This window comes from Balaenoptera physalus, assembly GCF_965194825.1.
Source record: "Balaenoptera physalus genome assembly, chromosome: 2".
Classification (NCBI taxonomy): Eukaryota; Metazoa; Chordata; class Mammalia; order Artiodactyla; family Balaenopteridae; genus Balaenoptera; species Balaenoptera physalus.
In genome coordinates, this window is record NC_138883.1 from 107,704,529 (window position 1) to 107,719,402 (window position 14,874).

The following is a 14,874-nucleotide window of genomic DNA, read 5'->3' on the forward strand; positions in this document are numbered from 1 at the left end:
GGGACGGCCCTGGTAGACTTAGGACAGGGGGCACAATCAGGGCATGCCACCCTCATTCTATCGGGGCCTCACAACAGTCCGGTGCATAAGTACCTTTGGAGTTGGGCAGCAGGGATCCGATTGCTCTCGTCCTCATCTTCAGTCCCACTGCCCTCCCTCTTCTTGAGACGGCCATGCCTGCCTGTCCTTCATGTGGATGTCCCCAGAGGCCCCAGAGATGCTACTGTGGGGACCCAGGCCTGGACCAACTCAGCCCCACCCTGCTCCTACATCAGCAGACTTGAACCCTTTCTTTGTTCTTTCTAGTCTCCATGATTCTTCCTGCTTTAGGAAAAAATGGTTTACTTCTGGGAGAGCAGTAGAGTGTGTGTGCTTTTCCCTCTACTCATCATTCTGCATCTGAGCCCAGGTACATCTGAGGAAGCTGGTCCCTTGGTTTCTGATGTTCATGGGGAGGAAGTCATTTTCTGTTGAGTTCCTGGCTTGTTTGTCTTCTTTCTGTGTAACTGCTTGGCTCTGGCTCTTTTCTGGCAAGTTGGGTGGAGCTGGAGACCCTTTGTCAACAGTTCATCAGGCTTTTCCCTGCCTGGGGGCTGGTCTGATGCTCCCTGAACTTAGTTAAGGAAGTGGGAAACCAGTTGGCAGTGGCAAAAGGAGGAAGTGCCCTAACTCTGAGCACCTCCCCAAGCTGCTGAGCACACCATAGTCACCCTGGCCAGAAGGACTCCCGGGCTGAAGACTTGACGCCCACAGCTGCCAGCATCAGGGCCATCCTAGGCCAGGTGTTCAGCTGCTTTCCAGTCCCCTGAGGGCTCCCTAGGACCTTGCAGGAGGCGCTTCTTCCCGGACCACCCTTTGCTTTGAAGTTCCTGCCAGGCAGGAGTCTTCCTGTCTCCAGAGATGGTGAAAGAGGATGTCCCAGCAAGCAGCACTTCAATGCTGTAAAGTAGAAAAATGTACACTGGGCCTTCTTCTGTCTCTTGGTCTCTTCTAGAATGTTCCATTCCCATAATCCAAATCAGGATCTCACTGAGCCCTGACTTTCCAATTGCTCTGGTCCATGTTGGGCCCTCCTTCATAGGCAGAACCCACGCCCACGGTCGAGGCTTTCATTTTCTTTCTTGCACTCCCAGCGAGCCCTGCCTGTGTCTGGCTGATCCTGTCTGGTGTCACGCCCCCATCACTGCTTCCTCTGGCTCACCTTTGTGTCTTGTCTGTTCATTGTCTTGCCTCTCCAACTGGATTGCAAGCACCTTGCTTTCCTAGAGAGACTTAAACTGTATTATTATTTTACTCCCCATGCCTTGTACATGGTAGGACCCAGGGAATACAGACAGGTGAATTTCAGTTTGCTCTTAGTTGCCTTTCTAAGCACGTCTTCCTTTGAGAAAGGGAATCATCTGAAGTTGCTCTATTCCCCTCCAAGCTTGCTATTGGACAACTTGAGCTTAATAAATAATCAAAAGCACAAACTGGTTGATTTTCTTCTTCTTTTCTTCACCTCTGCCCCAATTCTATATCTATATAAAATTTCCTTCCAGAGCTCACAAACTCCTGTCTGAATCAATTTAGTATCTCTGAATGCTAAATGATTTGTAGGTTAGAAAGACTTTAACATCTGAGGTTGTAGATCCCAATTTATTAAAAACCGAGAGTGGCTAAATATGCTGATTAGATAAAGAATGAATTACAGGAAAACTATCTCTAGATGGTGAAATTACGGTTATTTAATTTTTTGTATTTTTTAAAATAAACTTGTATGGCTTTGATCATTACCAAAAAGTGTGGAGAAAATAAAAGCAACTACAGTTCAAGCCTACTTGGATTTACATAGAACAAAGGGAGGATGCAGCTAATTTTGGCTGTATTTTTATAACAGTATAAGTAGGTTAATTCATAATGCTTTAGTAGATTTACTGGTATCTGCTTTAAAATAATATTATAAAATCACTGTTAACATTGTGATACGTCATTGTCATTTTTCTCTGCATATGTATATTCTTACAGGTATGGACTTATGTGGTGTTTATGTTTTACATACAGTTTTCTATATAAGGAATATGATATCATGACTTTTAATGGGTGCCAAGAATTCTGTTGTAGATTATACATTTAGTCAGTCCTTCATCATTGCATATTTGGGTTGTCTTTAATCCTTCGCTCTTATAAATAAGTACTGTAGTTTGAAACATGAAAATACTGTTTCCCATTGTCAAATCTATATAACCATTTGCCTCTGTGCCACTAAGTTTATTTAGCTATGCAATCCAGACTCTAAAATGAGTTATGGGGATAAATGATACCTAAATAATGCTTTTTAGTCGTGGATCAGTATTACCCAAGTGACTCATTCAAACATGCAGTGCTGTGCTGGCTCTGTTAAGGATTATCCCACCACAAACTCTTAGTCTGTTTGTTTGTTGTTTTTTTTTACCCCAAGTTTTTATTTGAACATTTTTCACTTCTAAAAATAGTTGAAAGGACAGTGAATAGTGAATAGCTATATATTCTCTGGATTTACCAATTGTAAACTTAGTTTTGGGTTTTTTTTGGTTTGTTTTTTTTTTTTCTTTTTGGAGGGGGCCACACCGCATGGCTTGCGGGATCTTAGGTCCCCAACCAGGGATTGAACCCCGGGCCCATGGTAGTAGAAATGCAGAGTCCTAACCACTGGACTGCCAGGGAATTCCCGTAAACACTTAGTTTCTAATGGAAAAATCTTTATATAAAGACTAGCTTTTTTAAAAATGTAGATAAACAGGAAACATTGAAAGAAATAAGCCAAATGGAAAGCTTGTGTGATACGTGGAAATATTCCCCAAATGATCGTGTCACCACAGTTGAGGGCTGTACCCTTTGTTATGTTGACATATCCAGCCTGTCTGCTCCGAAGTATGTCTTGAAGGCTGCCATTGCAGAACACGGTGTTGGACTCTCTGGGGGACCCTTCCAGTGAATACATCATGAGCTGCACCTTCCAAAGGCGGTCCCAACTAGAGACTGTCCTGCTGTCTCAGTTGTTCTTGTTTTGCTTTGCACCTGGAAGGCACAGTGCTTCCCCATGGCACCTTACTTAGTTAAGCACTTTTCCCCAAATAAATGAGTCACTAGAGTTAATCTTACACAAACTATTTGAGGATTCTTTTTTGAGCTGAGGAATGTTTTTCTTCTTCCCATCACTCTAGCTAAATTTAAAATTCAAAGCAGTAGCTCCTCATCAAATAATTAAGCTGATTGCCTTTGTACACTGGCAACATCTTTTTCCATCTAATTTGATATTCTGTGGGAAGCTGCAAAGCCAATTTAACTAATAAAATGAGGCATCTTTATATTAGACAGTGTTAATGATTAGCAGCAATGTGTGTCCTATTTTGATTTTGTTTGTTTTATTTTAAGTTGCCTGTTAGCTGCAGTGGTTACTGACTGTGAATAGAATTCAGGGTTCTGCCAGAACTATGGGCGAGTTATGACCCTGCAGAAAAATGGTTTTGAATCTGGCCTTGGTGTCTGATAGACATGGGTTTAAGTCTTGTTTCTGCTTCTTATTTGTAGCATCTCCTTAGGGAATTATCTTGTGTGTGTGTGTGTGTGTGTGTGTGTGTGTGTGTGTGTGTCTCTGTTTTTTTCATTTATAAAAACAAGGGTATTCAATTTTAAGACTTAGTGTAAAGGTACAGTAATCAAAACAGTGTAGTATAGTATTGGTGAAGGGTTAGACAAACAGGTCAATGGAATAGAACAGAGTCCAGAAGTAGACCCACACAGATATGGCCAACTGATTGTCAACAAAGTTAAAAAAGCAATTCAGTGCAGAAAGGATGGCATTTTAAATGGTACTGGAATAATTAGACTTCCATATCTCCCCCCACCCATGAAAAAAAATCTGGATCCATATTTCACACCTTATTAAAGAAATTAACTCAGAATGGACTGTGCCTTTATAAATTATCTATGGCAACCTAAACAGAGGCTGTCCAGGAGGGGTGGAACCCTAGCCAATGTAGAAAAAAATCTGGGCTGTGTTTTAAGTTCTAAGAAGAATGGAAACACATGTAAAATCATCTAAGAATCTCTGATTCCTATTAATGTTAACAAAGAAAATAGCTCTTTTAAAGAATGATTTTGGTATAGCTTCTAGGAACTGGTCAATCATGTAGAAATGAATGGTAAGAAGAGATTTTAAAATCATAAGGCACAGTTTACAGTGTGACTTTTAAAATATACAAAATAGTCCAAACTATACAAAGGCTGTCCAAAATAGCCTAGCTCAGCTCATCCCATTCCTATGGGCTGCTAGTGAAGGATTCTGAAAACAGTGTTACTGTGAGCTGTTTGCCATTTGCAACTTCATTGTGAATTCCTTCTTGTGAATATATTAAAGATAGCCACACTTTCTTAAGAGAACTATTAGTATTGATACTTTTAAGGGTAAATCAATGAATAATGAGAAGCAAGGTAGGGATTCTCATTCTCTCTTCCCTGGCTGTGGTTGATTTTGGGTTGTTTAGAGCAGGGGGCCCAACCCCCAGGCCGAGGACCGGTAAGGAACCGGGCCGCACAGCAGGAGGTGATCGGCGGGCGAGCAAGGGAAGCTTCATCTGCTGCCCCCCATCGCTCTCATTACCGCCTGACCCATCCCCCGCATCGCTCTCATTACCGCCTGAACCATCCCCCCTGCCCCCCACCCCGTGGAAAAATTGTCTTCCACGAAACCGGTCCCTGGTGCCAAAAAGGTCGGGGACTGCTTGTTTAGAGCCTTGTGGAAGAGCTGTCACAGGGACCACAGCCTTTATAGTGAATTAATTGTATTCCTAGCGAACCTACAAAACATTGTTGGGGAAATTACTGTTGATCTTTACAAAACAAAACAAAAAACACTCTTTCCGTATTTGTCGCAGAGCTGTGACGGAGAGCATCAATCAGCTGATCACTCTGTGCACCCAGCAAGCTCCTGGCCAGAAGGAATGTGATAACGCCCTGCGGGAGCTCGAGGTGAGTCCCTGGAAAGGCTGTTGAGGATTTCAGAGCGTCTGTGTGTCTGTCCTTTCCCTCCGGGGTCAGGTTCTTCTCCTCTATTCTTACCTTTTATCTTTCCCGGGAAACTATTGGAGCCAAAGTTCCAATCCAAGTGGGAAGGAATTAAAGAAAAATTAGATCTGGTGGGGTTATCATCCCTGCTTCCCTGTTTCCACTAAGCGTTGCTTTGTTAAAGGATTCTTTATTTCAAACAGGAAGAGGCCTATGGTATTGAGTGTAGGCTGAAGATAAGCAATTTCTATCTAAAAAGTTTGGGAGTGATTATTCTGGGGCGTTTGGGAGAAGCTGGAATAGATGTGCTTTATGAGTAAAAATGATTTTCCTATACATTGTATTTTGTAACATGTAGGGGGCGCATTAGAGAAAACCCAGGAGTAACACTTATTACTATACAGTCAAGGTGGCCATGGGGCTCCTAGTGGCCCAGACACAGTGTAGGGCTTATCAATTTATATTCATACTTAGGGTTTATTTTTAATGGAAAATTCATTTATGCCCACAGAGTATACGTGGGCAAAAATAAAATCAATGTGCCTACTTGTCTGTAAAGCAGTCCTAACCAATTCAGGTTATGTTGAAACAGGCAAATGGTTATCTCAGTAGATATGAGCTGGTTGTACCCAGTGTACCTTTAGTTTTCTGAACAGGGATACCCACCATGCCAGAGAGGGTAGGGGTGGGGGGTTGATTGCAGCTTCTGAAGGGTCTGATTGAGGCCCGGTCCGCCGATGGCAAGAGGCCATTGGCACAACTGAAAGTGAGAATAGGCAGGGGACTGAAGCATTCTGAAAACAGTGGAGAATGTTTCCTACCTTGGGTGAGTTACTGCCCTATCCTGGTCTGTTCACATTTGCAACTATAAATGATACGTGGACTGTTGATCTAAATGAGGTCTGTTGGCCCAGATGCACATACTCTGTGCCTTAATGGTATCCTTGATTGCCAAAATTATGACTATTTCAGTGTTGCTGTTACTAAGGCAATTTTGATTATCCAAGGAGAGGGGGGAGTTTCTTCAAGGAAATGAAAACCTTCTTTATGCAGCCCTCTTTCCCTCAGATCTTTGCTGATTAACTCAGCAGTTTCACCATTACTTTCCTCCAACCCTTAGTAACTCACATGGCCTTGTCTTTTTGTTGGCTGTGCCCCAAGGTCTGCTAGGTCCCACTGTATCTTCTCACTCAACGGGGAGGAAGATGGATGGCTATGTCCCCTGACTTTCCTCCCCTGGAAAAGTCCCTCATAAACGATGGTCAAAGATTATTGCAACATGAGAGCTAGCAACGGTTTTCAGCAGACTGGAGACAAAGGCAGAAGAAGCAAGCCCCATGCCCTGTTCCTTGATGGAGACCTAAACAAGATTCAACGTTTTCTATACTTTTAAAATTAAAAACAAATGAACCATTCCAGTGGGCGGTTTTGGGGGGGGGGGGTTACCTTCTTTCATGCCTACCCATTGAAAGGTCCCAGAATTGAAAACTGAGGTCCCTACTAATCAAGAAGAAATGAATGAACCTGTCCTTGATATTTAAACTCCTTGGAGTTATCCAGCAGAGAAATTATACTCATTGACCATGAATATATATTGCCTTCCACTAACTTTCAGATTCTTTAAGAAAAAAATGTCCCCGTTCTGTGGACACCATGCTTCTCCTTCACATCTGAAAACAAGAGAGTCCTCTCTGTCAAAACTAACCAAGACACACCCACCCCAATCAGTGTGGTGTTGCCCGCAGGAAATCTGAAGTCATAGACACTGTGACCTAAATTCCTGTCAAGAATCTGGATAATGACCAGAATCCTGTGTATGGAGGGGAAGTTGGTAGTTGGTATTTTATGTTGAGTTTCCCTTGTTCTATAAGGCTTGCTCTTAAGTTGTGTTCTCCTTCTGTAGACTGTCAAGGGGATGTTGGACAATCCCAATGAACCTGTTAGTGACCTCTCTTACTTTGACTGCATCGAGAGTGTAATGGAAAACTCCAAGGTAAGCCTGGCTGTGCCGTTAACATCCCTCCTCATTGTGGGGAAGAATCAAGACGTGCTTTGTGTGCACCAGCCCGTGGCCCCTTTGCATGGCTGCCTGTGTCCTAAAGCCTTGTTATGGCGCCCTTTGCCCAGGTGCTTCTCAAACCTGGCTGTGCATCGGAATCACCTGGGGGTCTTGTTGAACACACCTTGCTAGGTCACACCCCTGAGTTTCTGATTCAGTAGATCCCAACGTGGGGGAGGTTGTGCATTTCTGACAAGTTCCCGGTCCTGCCATGTGGTCCAGGGGCCACTCTATGAGAACCACTGCTTATACCCTGTGAGGGATGGGTCCTACTATGAATCAGAGCATGTATTTCCTTCACCTGGGACTGCACTGGTGGGGAAAGCCCTTCAATGACCTTGGCTTATATGAGATCCTCCTGTGTGTTCTTTTCACCATCTATCCATGCCTTGCATTCTCAAGGGGAGTGAAAAATTGTGGGGGGGTTTTGGGGGGGTGCGGGTGGTGAAAGTATCTAAGATTATACAAAGGTTTGTGTCCTCCCTTCTCCAAATCTTAACGCTGCTCAACAAGATCTTATTTCTTAGTATTTAATTTAATGTGGGTGGCAGTTGGAGGGGGGTGGTCTAAAAAGACTTCTTATCAGAGCAATAATAATAATATTTTAAAAGGTCAAGAAACACTGATCTATGGTAATTGCACCAGTGTTTTTGAGAATGCCTCAAAATCAAGATAAAATGAAATGCAAGCGAGATGAATGGAATTTCTTTCTTTCCCTATCCAAGATGGCTTCTTGACAAACAAAGAACTCTGTGTTGGGTTTTAGACTTGGATGTGATAGTCTCCCTAAAGAGTTCTGTTGAACATCCTTCAGTTCTAAGATCTGTGGCCCTGGAAAGTTGGACCTGCCTTCCAGGGGCATGAGGAGGCCCATGAAGACACAACACCAGATATGGGGCAGGCGCCTTGCCTCTGCATGTGTGACCTTCTGTCTGACCTTGTGCATGGTGCTTGACCTCTCTGGGTTAGATTCTGAGTACTGAAATCCCTTTTAGCTGTTATTTTAAAGACCTCTGATAGGGACTTCCCTGGTGGTGCAGTAGTTAAGAATCCGCCTGCCAGTGCAGGGGACACGGGTTCGAGCCCTGCTCCGGGAAGATCCCACATGCCGCGGGAGCAACTAAGCCTGTGCATCACAACTACTGAGCCTGTGCTCTAGAGCCCACGAGCCACAACTACTGAGCCCACGTGCCACGGCTACTGAAGCCTGCGTGCCTAGAGCCCGTGCTCCGCAACAAGAGAAGCCACTGCAGTGAGAAGCATGCACGCTGCAACAAAGAGTAGCCCCCGCTCGCTGCAACTAGAGAAAGCCCGTGCACAGCAATGAAGACCCAATGCAGCCCCCCAAAATTAATTAATTAATTCAATGCTTAAAAAAAAAAGACCTCTGATAAAAGGTCTTATCAGACCTTGAAAATATAGCAATGATTTTCAAAGTAAGAGTAAATACTTAAAAATTTAGCCTTAGTGTTCAGATTATCTATCTTTCTCTCTATATATACACTCTTTAAAGACTATCAATTAATAAGTGAATAATATCGGGAAGATTGTGTCTTCTGCTTTCTGGGTATGGTCTTCACCTACAGCTCGGTAGATATGTCTGATTTTATATTCTGGGAACTAACAGTTCTCAGTTTAGACCATTACCCATGGGGTGCCCTGTATAGATTTTAGTTTATTGATCTGTGTATAGTAACTGCACCTCCTTGAGATATAGATAACTTTTGGGTGAAAGCTTCAGACTTTCATTATTTATTTCTCTTTGTGGAACAGAAATGATATCATTATCTTGAATCTCTTCTTATTGCAAATAAAGTAAAATAATGGCAAATATTGTAAATTAAGTGGCCTTGAATATTCAAGTTGGAAGGGTAGCCCCTTTACCCCTTGGTCTGAAGGAATGCTCATCCGAATATCACTGGTGGTTTGTTTTGCAGGTTCTGGGCGAGTCGATGGCAGGGATTTCGCAGAATGCCAAGACCGGGGACCTCCCTGCCTTTGGGGAGTGTGTGGGGATTGCGTCCAAGGCTCTCTGTGGGCTGACGGAGGCTGCAGCCCAGGTAAGGCATGGGTCCCCGTGCCCCACGATGCAGGCCTTCCAGCCCTGTCCTGTGCCAGGTCCCTGTGGGAGGCACGGGGGCTTCAGCTTCAACTCTGTCTCCACCCATCACCATGGAAACCATGGAGAAGGTGGTGGCTCTTGCTGGCTGAGCATTTAGGCAAAACATCAGCCCGTTACCCCTGGAGCAGAGCAGCCTGGAGAGAACACTGAACCCTGCAGACCCAGCCTAAGGGTTCAGAGGCCAGTCTTTTTTTTTTCTTTTTTTTTTTAAGGTCATTGTTACAGATAAGTTGTTTGGGGGGAAAAAATAGGTATTACACAATTCAAATTCCCTCTGAGGCTTTAGAGTTGCAAAAGTCTTAGTCATGCTCTTTTTAGAATCAGAAGGAGAAAAAATTGGATGCCATCACACAGAGTCGTGATCAGGCATGTTCCTGGCTCGTCTTCAACTGTGCTGTGCATTTCCAATAATTGCTGAGCTCATGTAACTGAACTTCCAAGAATGTCAGCATTTACCTTGAAGGATTTATCATTTGACAGTTGCTTTGAGCCTAGAAGATTTTATTGAACCAAAGAAAAACATCCCTAGTTCAGGGGGTGAAATCACCTTGCCTTATTTGGCCCCTCATATCTCAGGGGAAATGAGTTAAGGTTAGAATTTTCCCTCACAGATTCATTTTCTCCCTGTTATTTGGCTAACGCATCCAAAGGGTTTGAAGAGAAGACCTTCTCTTGTAGCCTCTTGTCCTCTTGGAGACCAAATATTGCCTTTTTTTCCCCTGAACCATTTTATTCATTCTTACTTACTGCTTCAAATACTGGCCTAAGCAATAAGGATACATTAGTCTACGAGATGAGAAATCCTCATGTAGGGCAGGCTCCAGGGTTGGCCTACCCAGTAGCTCCACACCATCAGTCTACACCCACTTTTTTTCCCCTCTGCCATCTGCCAACCAAAGAGTGAGCTCCATGCTGAGGCTGGTCCCCCTTATGGTCATAAGGTGGCTGCCAGAGCACTCAGGGCTGCATCTATCCTTGGTCATGCCCCATGGAAGAGCTTCTTGAGGCTTTCTTAAGAACAAGGAGACTGTTCCCAAAAGCCTGTAGCAAACTCCTGCTGGCATGTCCCTGGCCCAAGCGAGTGTCTGCTTGTCCATGCCTAAACTCTTATTGATGAGATGACTCTGACCACCTTGCACTGGGAGCACCTGAGAATGACTGTTGTATGTATACTGTGGGGCCACAGTCCCCCACAGACGTATCTAGGAGTGCAGCGAGCCTGAGCTCTGGTTTATCTCCTCCCTTCCAGGCTGCATACCTTGTTGGCATCTCTGATCCGAACAGCCAGGCAGGCCATCAGGGCCTTGTGGACCCCATCCAGTTTGCCAGGGCAAACCAGGCTATCCAGATGGCATGCCAGAACCTGGTGGACCCCGGCAGCAGCCCGTCACAGGTAACTTTGGGGCAAGGATGTGAGATCTGCGCGTCCTTGAGTTCTTGGAGGCGGGTGGTGGGAGACTGCAAGAATAAAGATTACCATTCTTTCAGAACTTGCAAAGCCAGCCAGATCATGACTTAGGGGGATGTTGCAAAATGTGGTGAAGGTGGAACAGGTAGGTGCTTTGGAATGGAGTGCTGGAAGGCAGTCACGGTGGCGTAATCACAGCGAGATTCATCAGGAGGCTTACAGTCCCATTTGTTCAGTTCGGGGGACATAACGTTGAGGGCTTGTTCTTTGCTCGGCACTAAGCGTCACTGTGAGTGAGACCCGATCCCCTACCCCCTTAACTCTTACTGTGGGTTAAAGTTTGGAAGATGGAGCAATCGGGGTATGATGACAAGGCAAGGGAGGACAATGCACAGAGGAAGGTGTGATGAATTCTCTGAGGGGTTCTCAGGGCTCACTTCCCAGAGACGGTGGTGCTGACCCAGACCCCAAAGCTGGGTCAGAATCCATAGCACAAAAGGAGCCACAGAGACATTTGAGAACTAGAAAGTATGTGTGACGTTCCTTGATACTTCTAATACCCAAGTGACGGGGATCGTGTTCAATAATTCCGGCAGTATGTGCTAAAAAGGACAAGAATGGCCTATATGGGCTAGCAGAGGCAGGCTGTGATGGGCACATCCATTGCTGACCCTGGGACCAGCGTTCTTGAGGCAGGAGAAGGACCCAAGTAAAGGATACCCGGGGGACCACCCGGACCTAAGGCAGGTGTCAGTGCACCTGAGATTCCTTACCTGTCCAGTTAAGGCCAAAGGGGTGTTACCAGCCTCAGCAAAGTGGATCAGGCAGATTCAGAAACGCAGCTGGGGCTGGGAGATCCCTGAGCCACACCCCTTAATAAGGTGCCTATAGCCCACCTGGGGCTGACATACAGCTGCATGTGACTGTTAAACACTTGAAATGTAACTGGTCCAAACTGTGATGGGCTGTAAGCGTAAAATACTGACCAATTTCAAAGACTTAGTAGGATAAAGGATTGTAAGAGCTTAATATTCTTAAATTGATTACGTGGTGAAATGAAATGTTTTGGATATATCAAGCTCAATAAAATATATTATTTAAAATAATTTCCCTTGTTTCTGTACTTATTTTAATGTGGCTACTAGAAATTTTAAAATTAGATATGTGGCTCGCACTGTATTTCTGTTGGGCAGCGCTGGCCTAGACCCTGGGCCGTATCCCTCCTGGCTGGGGGTCGCAAAGGATAGCTGACAGCATCTCCTCTGAGACTGCCTGGAGCCCAGCCCACTCCCACATTCAGTCCCGCCTTTCCTTTTCTTTGTTTAGTCTCTCTGCCTTAATAATTCTCGCCCTCCGCTTTCTTGGAGTGACTTCAGGGGCGGCAGAGCTAGAGACATGGGTTTTATTTCCACGAGCCCTAGACATGTGAGTTGAAGGGGAATCCAGGGCTCGGGACCAGGGTGGACTCCAGTGAACTGGACCTCTCTGCACTGAAGCGTGGCGTGCCCCCAACCCAGTCCGTGCTTTATAGGTTCTGTCAGCCGCCACGATTGTCGCCAAGCACACCTCAGCCTTGTGCAATGCCTGCCGCATCGCCTCTTCCAAGACGGGCAACCCTGTGGCCAAGAGGCACTTTGTCCAGTCAGCCAAGGAAGTCGCCAACAGCACTGCCAACCTGGTGAAGACCATCAAGGTAGGTCGCTGAGCTGAGGCCTTAGGAATCCCTGTGACACCTGTTGCAGAGGGGAAAGAGGTAGGGGATTGAAGCTCTGCTCCCTAGTACTTGCTTCTAGTGGAGTTCAACTTCTAATTCAGTCTCATGATTTAAGTCACTGAGGAGTGGTTCATTAGCGATGGAGATATTTATCAGGAAAAACCAACAGCCTTGGTCTCTACTAACCTTCTGCATAGTGTGTGGGGAGGGGTGAACTATGTGCTTAGTGGGCCAGGGTGGTTTTGCGGGGCTGGTAGAGGGCCCTGCCATGGTTGTTAAATATCTCTGGACCAAGAGAGAAGGTAGAGGGAGAATGGAATGGGAAATTGTTGGGAAAATCTTTAAAAAAAAAAGTCAATTTATTCTAGCCTATGATATCTATTCTATTTACAGTTGTTTAAATATTTTCAGTGGAGCATGAGCTTCTTAATATAGAGCATTCCATGTTGATAACAAGTTCGTCTTTGTGTTCGTGGCCATAGACAGGTTGAGGGGAAGCAGGGCAAGGGTACCCTGTGAGGAGGGAATCGCAATAGCTGGGCTGTAGTATTTGTAGCTGGGTGATCAGACTGCAAACCCAGTCTGCTGTGCGTGGGACACCCAGCAGACACCAAGCAGCTGACCTGGTGGGAAGACAGCCACAGCCTGGACAGCAGACCCCTCGCAAAGAACCTCCAAAGGAGATTGTCATGGAAGGCAAGCTACCAGCTCTGTGCAAAACAGGAAATGCAGGAGGGAAGGCCATTGGAGGGGTCACACTTTACTGAAGGATTTTCACACTCGTGGAGGTGGGATGATCTGCTTTGTTGCCGGGCAAGTCCTGGAGGGATGGGGCTTTGCCCCCTGTTCTCTCCAGAGGATATGTTACTACACACCTCATTTCCCTTGCACTACACAAAGCCAATTTAATCTTGTGGAGAAATTAGTCAACAGGCTGAGCCAAGCAGAAGCCGAGGAGAGATTGTGCAGCCCGGCAGCAGTTGGAAGCGGGCAGGCGAGAGCCACGGGGCAATTATCCCCGTCAGCAATTACTTAGCTGCTTAAACAGAGTCTTTAAAAAAAAACAAAAAACTTAAAACCCGCTTATTTGAAGACAATAATAAGATAGATTGAAGACGAATAAATAAAGCTAGTGCCCAGGTGCCCCCAGGATCCTGCTGGCAGCTCCCTTTAATTACTGTCATGGTTCATGGTATTAGAAATGAATAAAGCTTATGCTTTCCGATATTTAGTCTACCCAACGCCTGTTCCGAGTTTTGTGTACATCACTCATTCAGTCCACACAACCAACCCCCCTGTGCTTGCCATCCCCGTTTTTACGGTCAGGACAGTGACGCACAAGGACGTTAAGTAACTTTCTTGGGGTGATCCAGCCACTAAGTGGTGGACCGGAATTCAGACCCAGATCCCCTGCCCTTTCCACTCAAGCCTGCTCTCGCCCATGGCATGCAGTGTACGTCGTTAGCGTGGAGAGACTAAGCCATCTCACCAGCCTGGGAAGAAATACCTGGTTGTGTTTGCAGTGCTTGTGTGCCAGTCTGGGGGGAGGCAGGGCTGGAAAGACAGCAATAGAATTGAGACATAGTGACATCATTGTCGGTTGCTGTGTAACTAACTTATTTCAGTTAAACTTGGCCATTTTCCGATCATCAAAAAACAGGCTAGATTTAGAGGGACCAAGGGGGAGACAAAGGCAAGGAACTCTTCTATACAAATTCTGGGATACCTTTCTCTTCTGCCTTCTCCTCGGTTTTAAATCCTGACCTGTCTCTGTTAAGATCTCATTTTCTTTTCAGATTCTCCTCAACAGTGGCAACCCCTCTTTGTAACTGTCTGCAGCAAATGAGCTCTTGTGATGGCCTTAAAGATAGGCCTGTGCAGAAACACCAGAGGGGGGATGCAGGCTGTTGTGACATGGAGAAGATGAAGCCTCCTTCCCCGCAAGCACCCTGGGAATCGATAGCAGTGCACAAGGAACAGAAATGACCCTCTTGCCCCGCAGCTTGCTGAAATGCGCTTGGTGTTTCGATTCCCATCAGGTGGCAGGCTTTGCCGGGGACAAGGAACTTTGTTTTGAATTTACTAATAGGAAAATGGTGAAGGTCATTTCACTGTAGCACACTGTACTACATATCGAATAGACTTCCTGAGTTAAGGAATGGTTAAGAATCCTGTCAAATAGCAAAACAAATGAATGTTTAATTCCCTAAATGCTTGAAACAGCCGCCATCGAGGCTGAATTTTGCTCTAAATTTTATGCTTCTTAGTCCTTTTTTTTTTTTTTTTCCTTCAGACCGAAAGGATGTGCCCAAGCCTAAATCCCAGCTGCCCCACCTTTCTAGTCACAATGAAAGGAGGGGAACCCCTCCCTGGAGGAGCATTGGCGAGCAGGGAGCAGATTACCCCACAGTGGGTCATCAGCACCCATTAGAATGCCTGCCTCCAGGGATCATAAATCTCTGCTGATGTCATTCTTTGCAATCCCAAAGCATGGCTCAGCAAGAATAAATATGTGCACCCTCCTCCCTGCCAGGTGCTGCTCT

General features: G+C 45.4%; 1 protein-coding gene across 8 annotated transcripts in view; it reads left to right on the forward strand.

Annotated features, from left to right (window-relative positions):
* Positions 1-14,874, forward strand: part of TLN2 (talin 2) — a 447,219-nt gene that overhangs the window by 345,094 nt on the left and 87,251 nt on the right. For all 8 annotated transcript variants that reach the window (XM_082444639.1, XM_082444638.1, XM_082444643.1 and 5 more), the window contains 5 exons: positions 4,899-4,992; positions 6,932-7,021; positions 9,025-9,147; positions 10,459-10,602; positions 12,149-12,310. In XM_082444639.1, the coding sequence (XP_082300765.1) occupies positions 4,899-4,992; positions 6,932-7,021; positions 9,025-9,147; positions 10,459-10,602; positions 12,149-12,310 (613 nt within the window). The remainder of the gene's footprint in view (positions 1-4,898; positions 4,993-6,931; positions 7,022-9,024; positions 9,148-10,458; positions 10,603-12,148; positions 12,311-14,874) is intronic.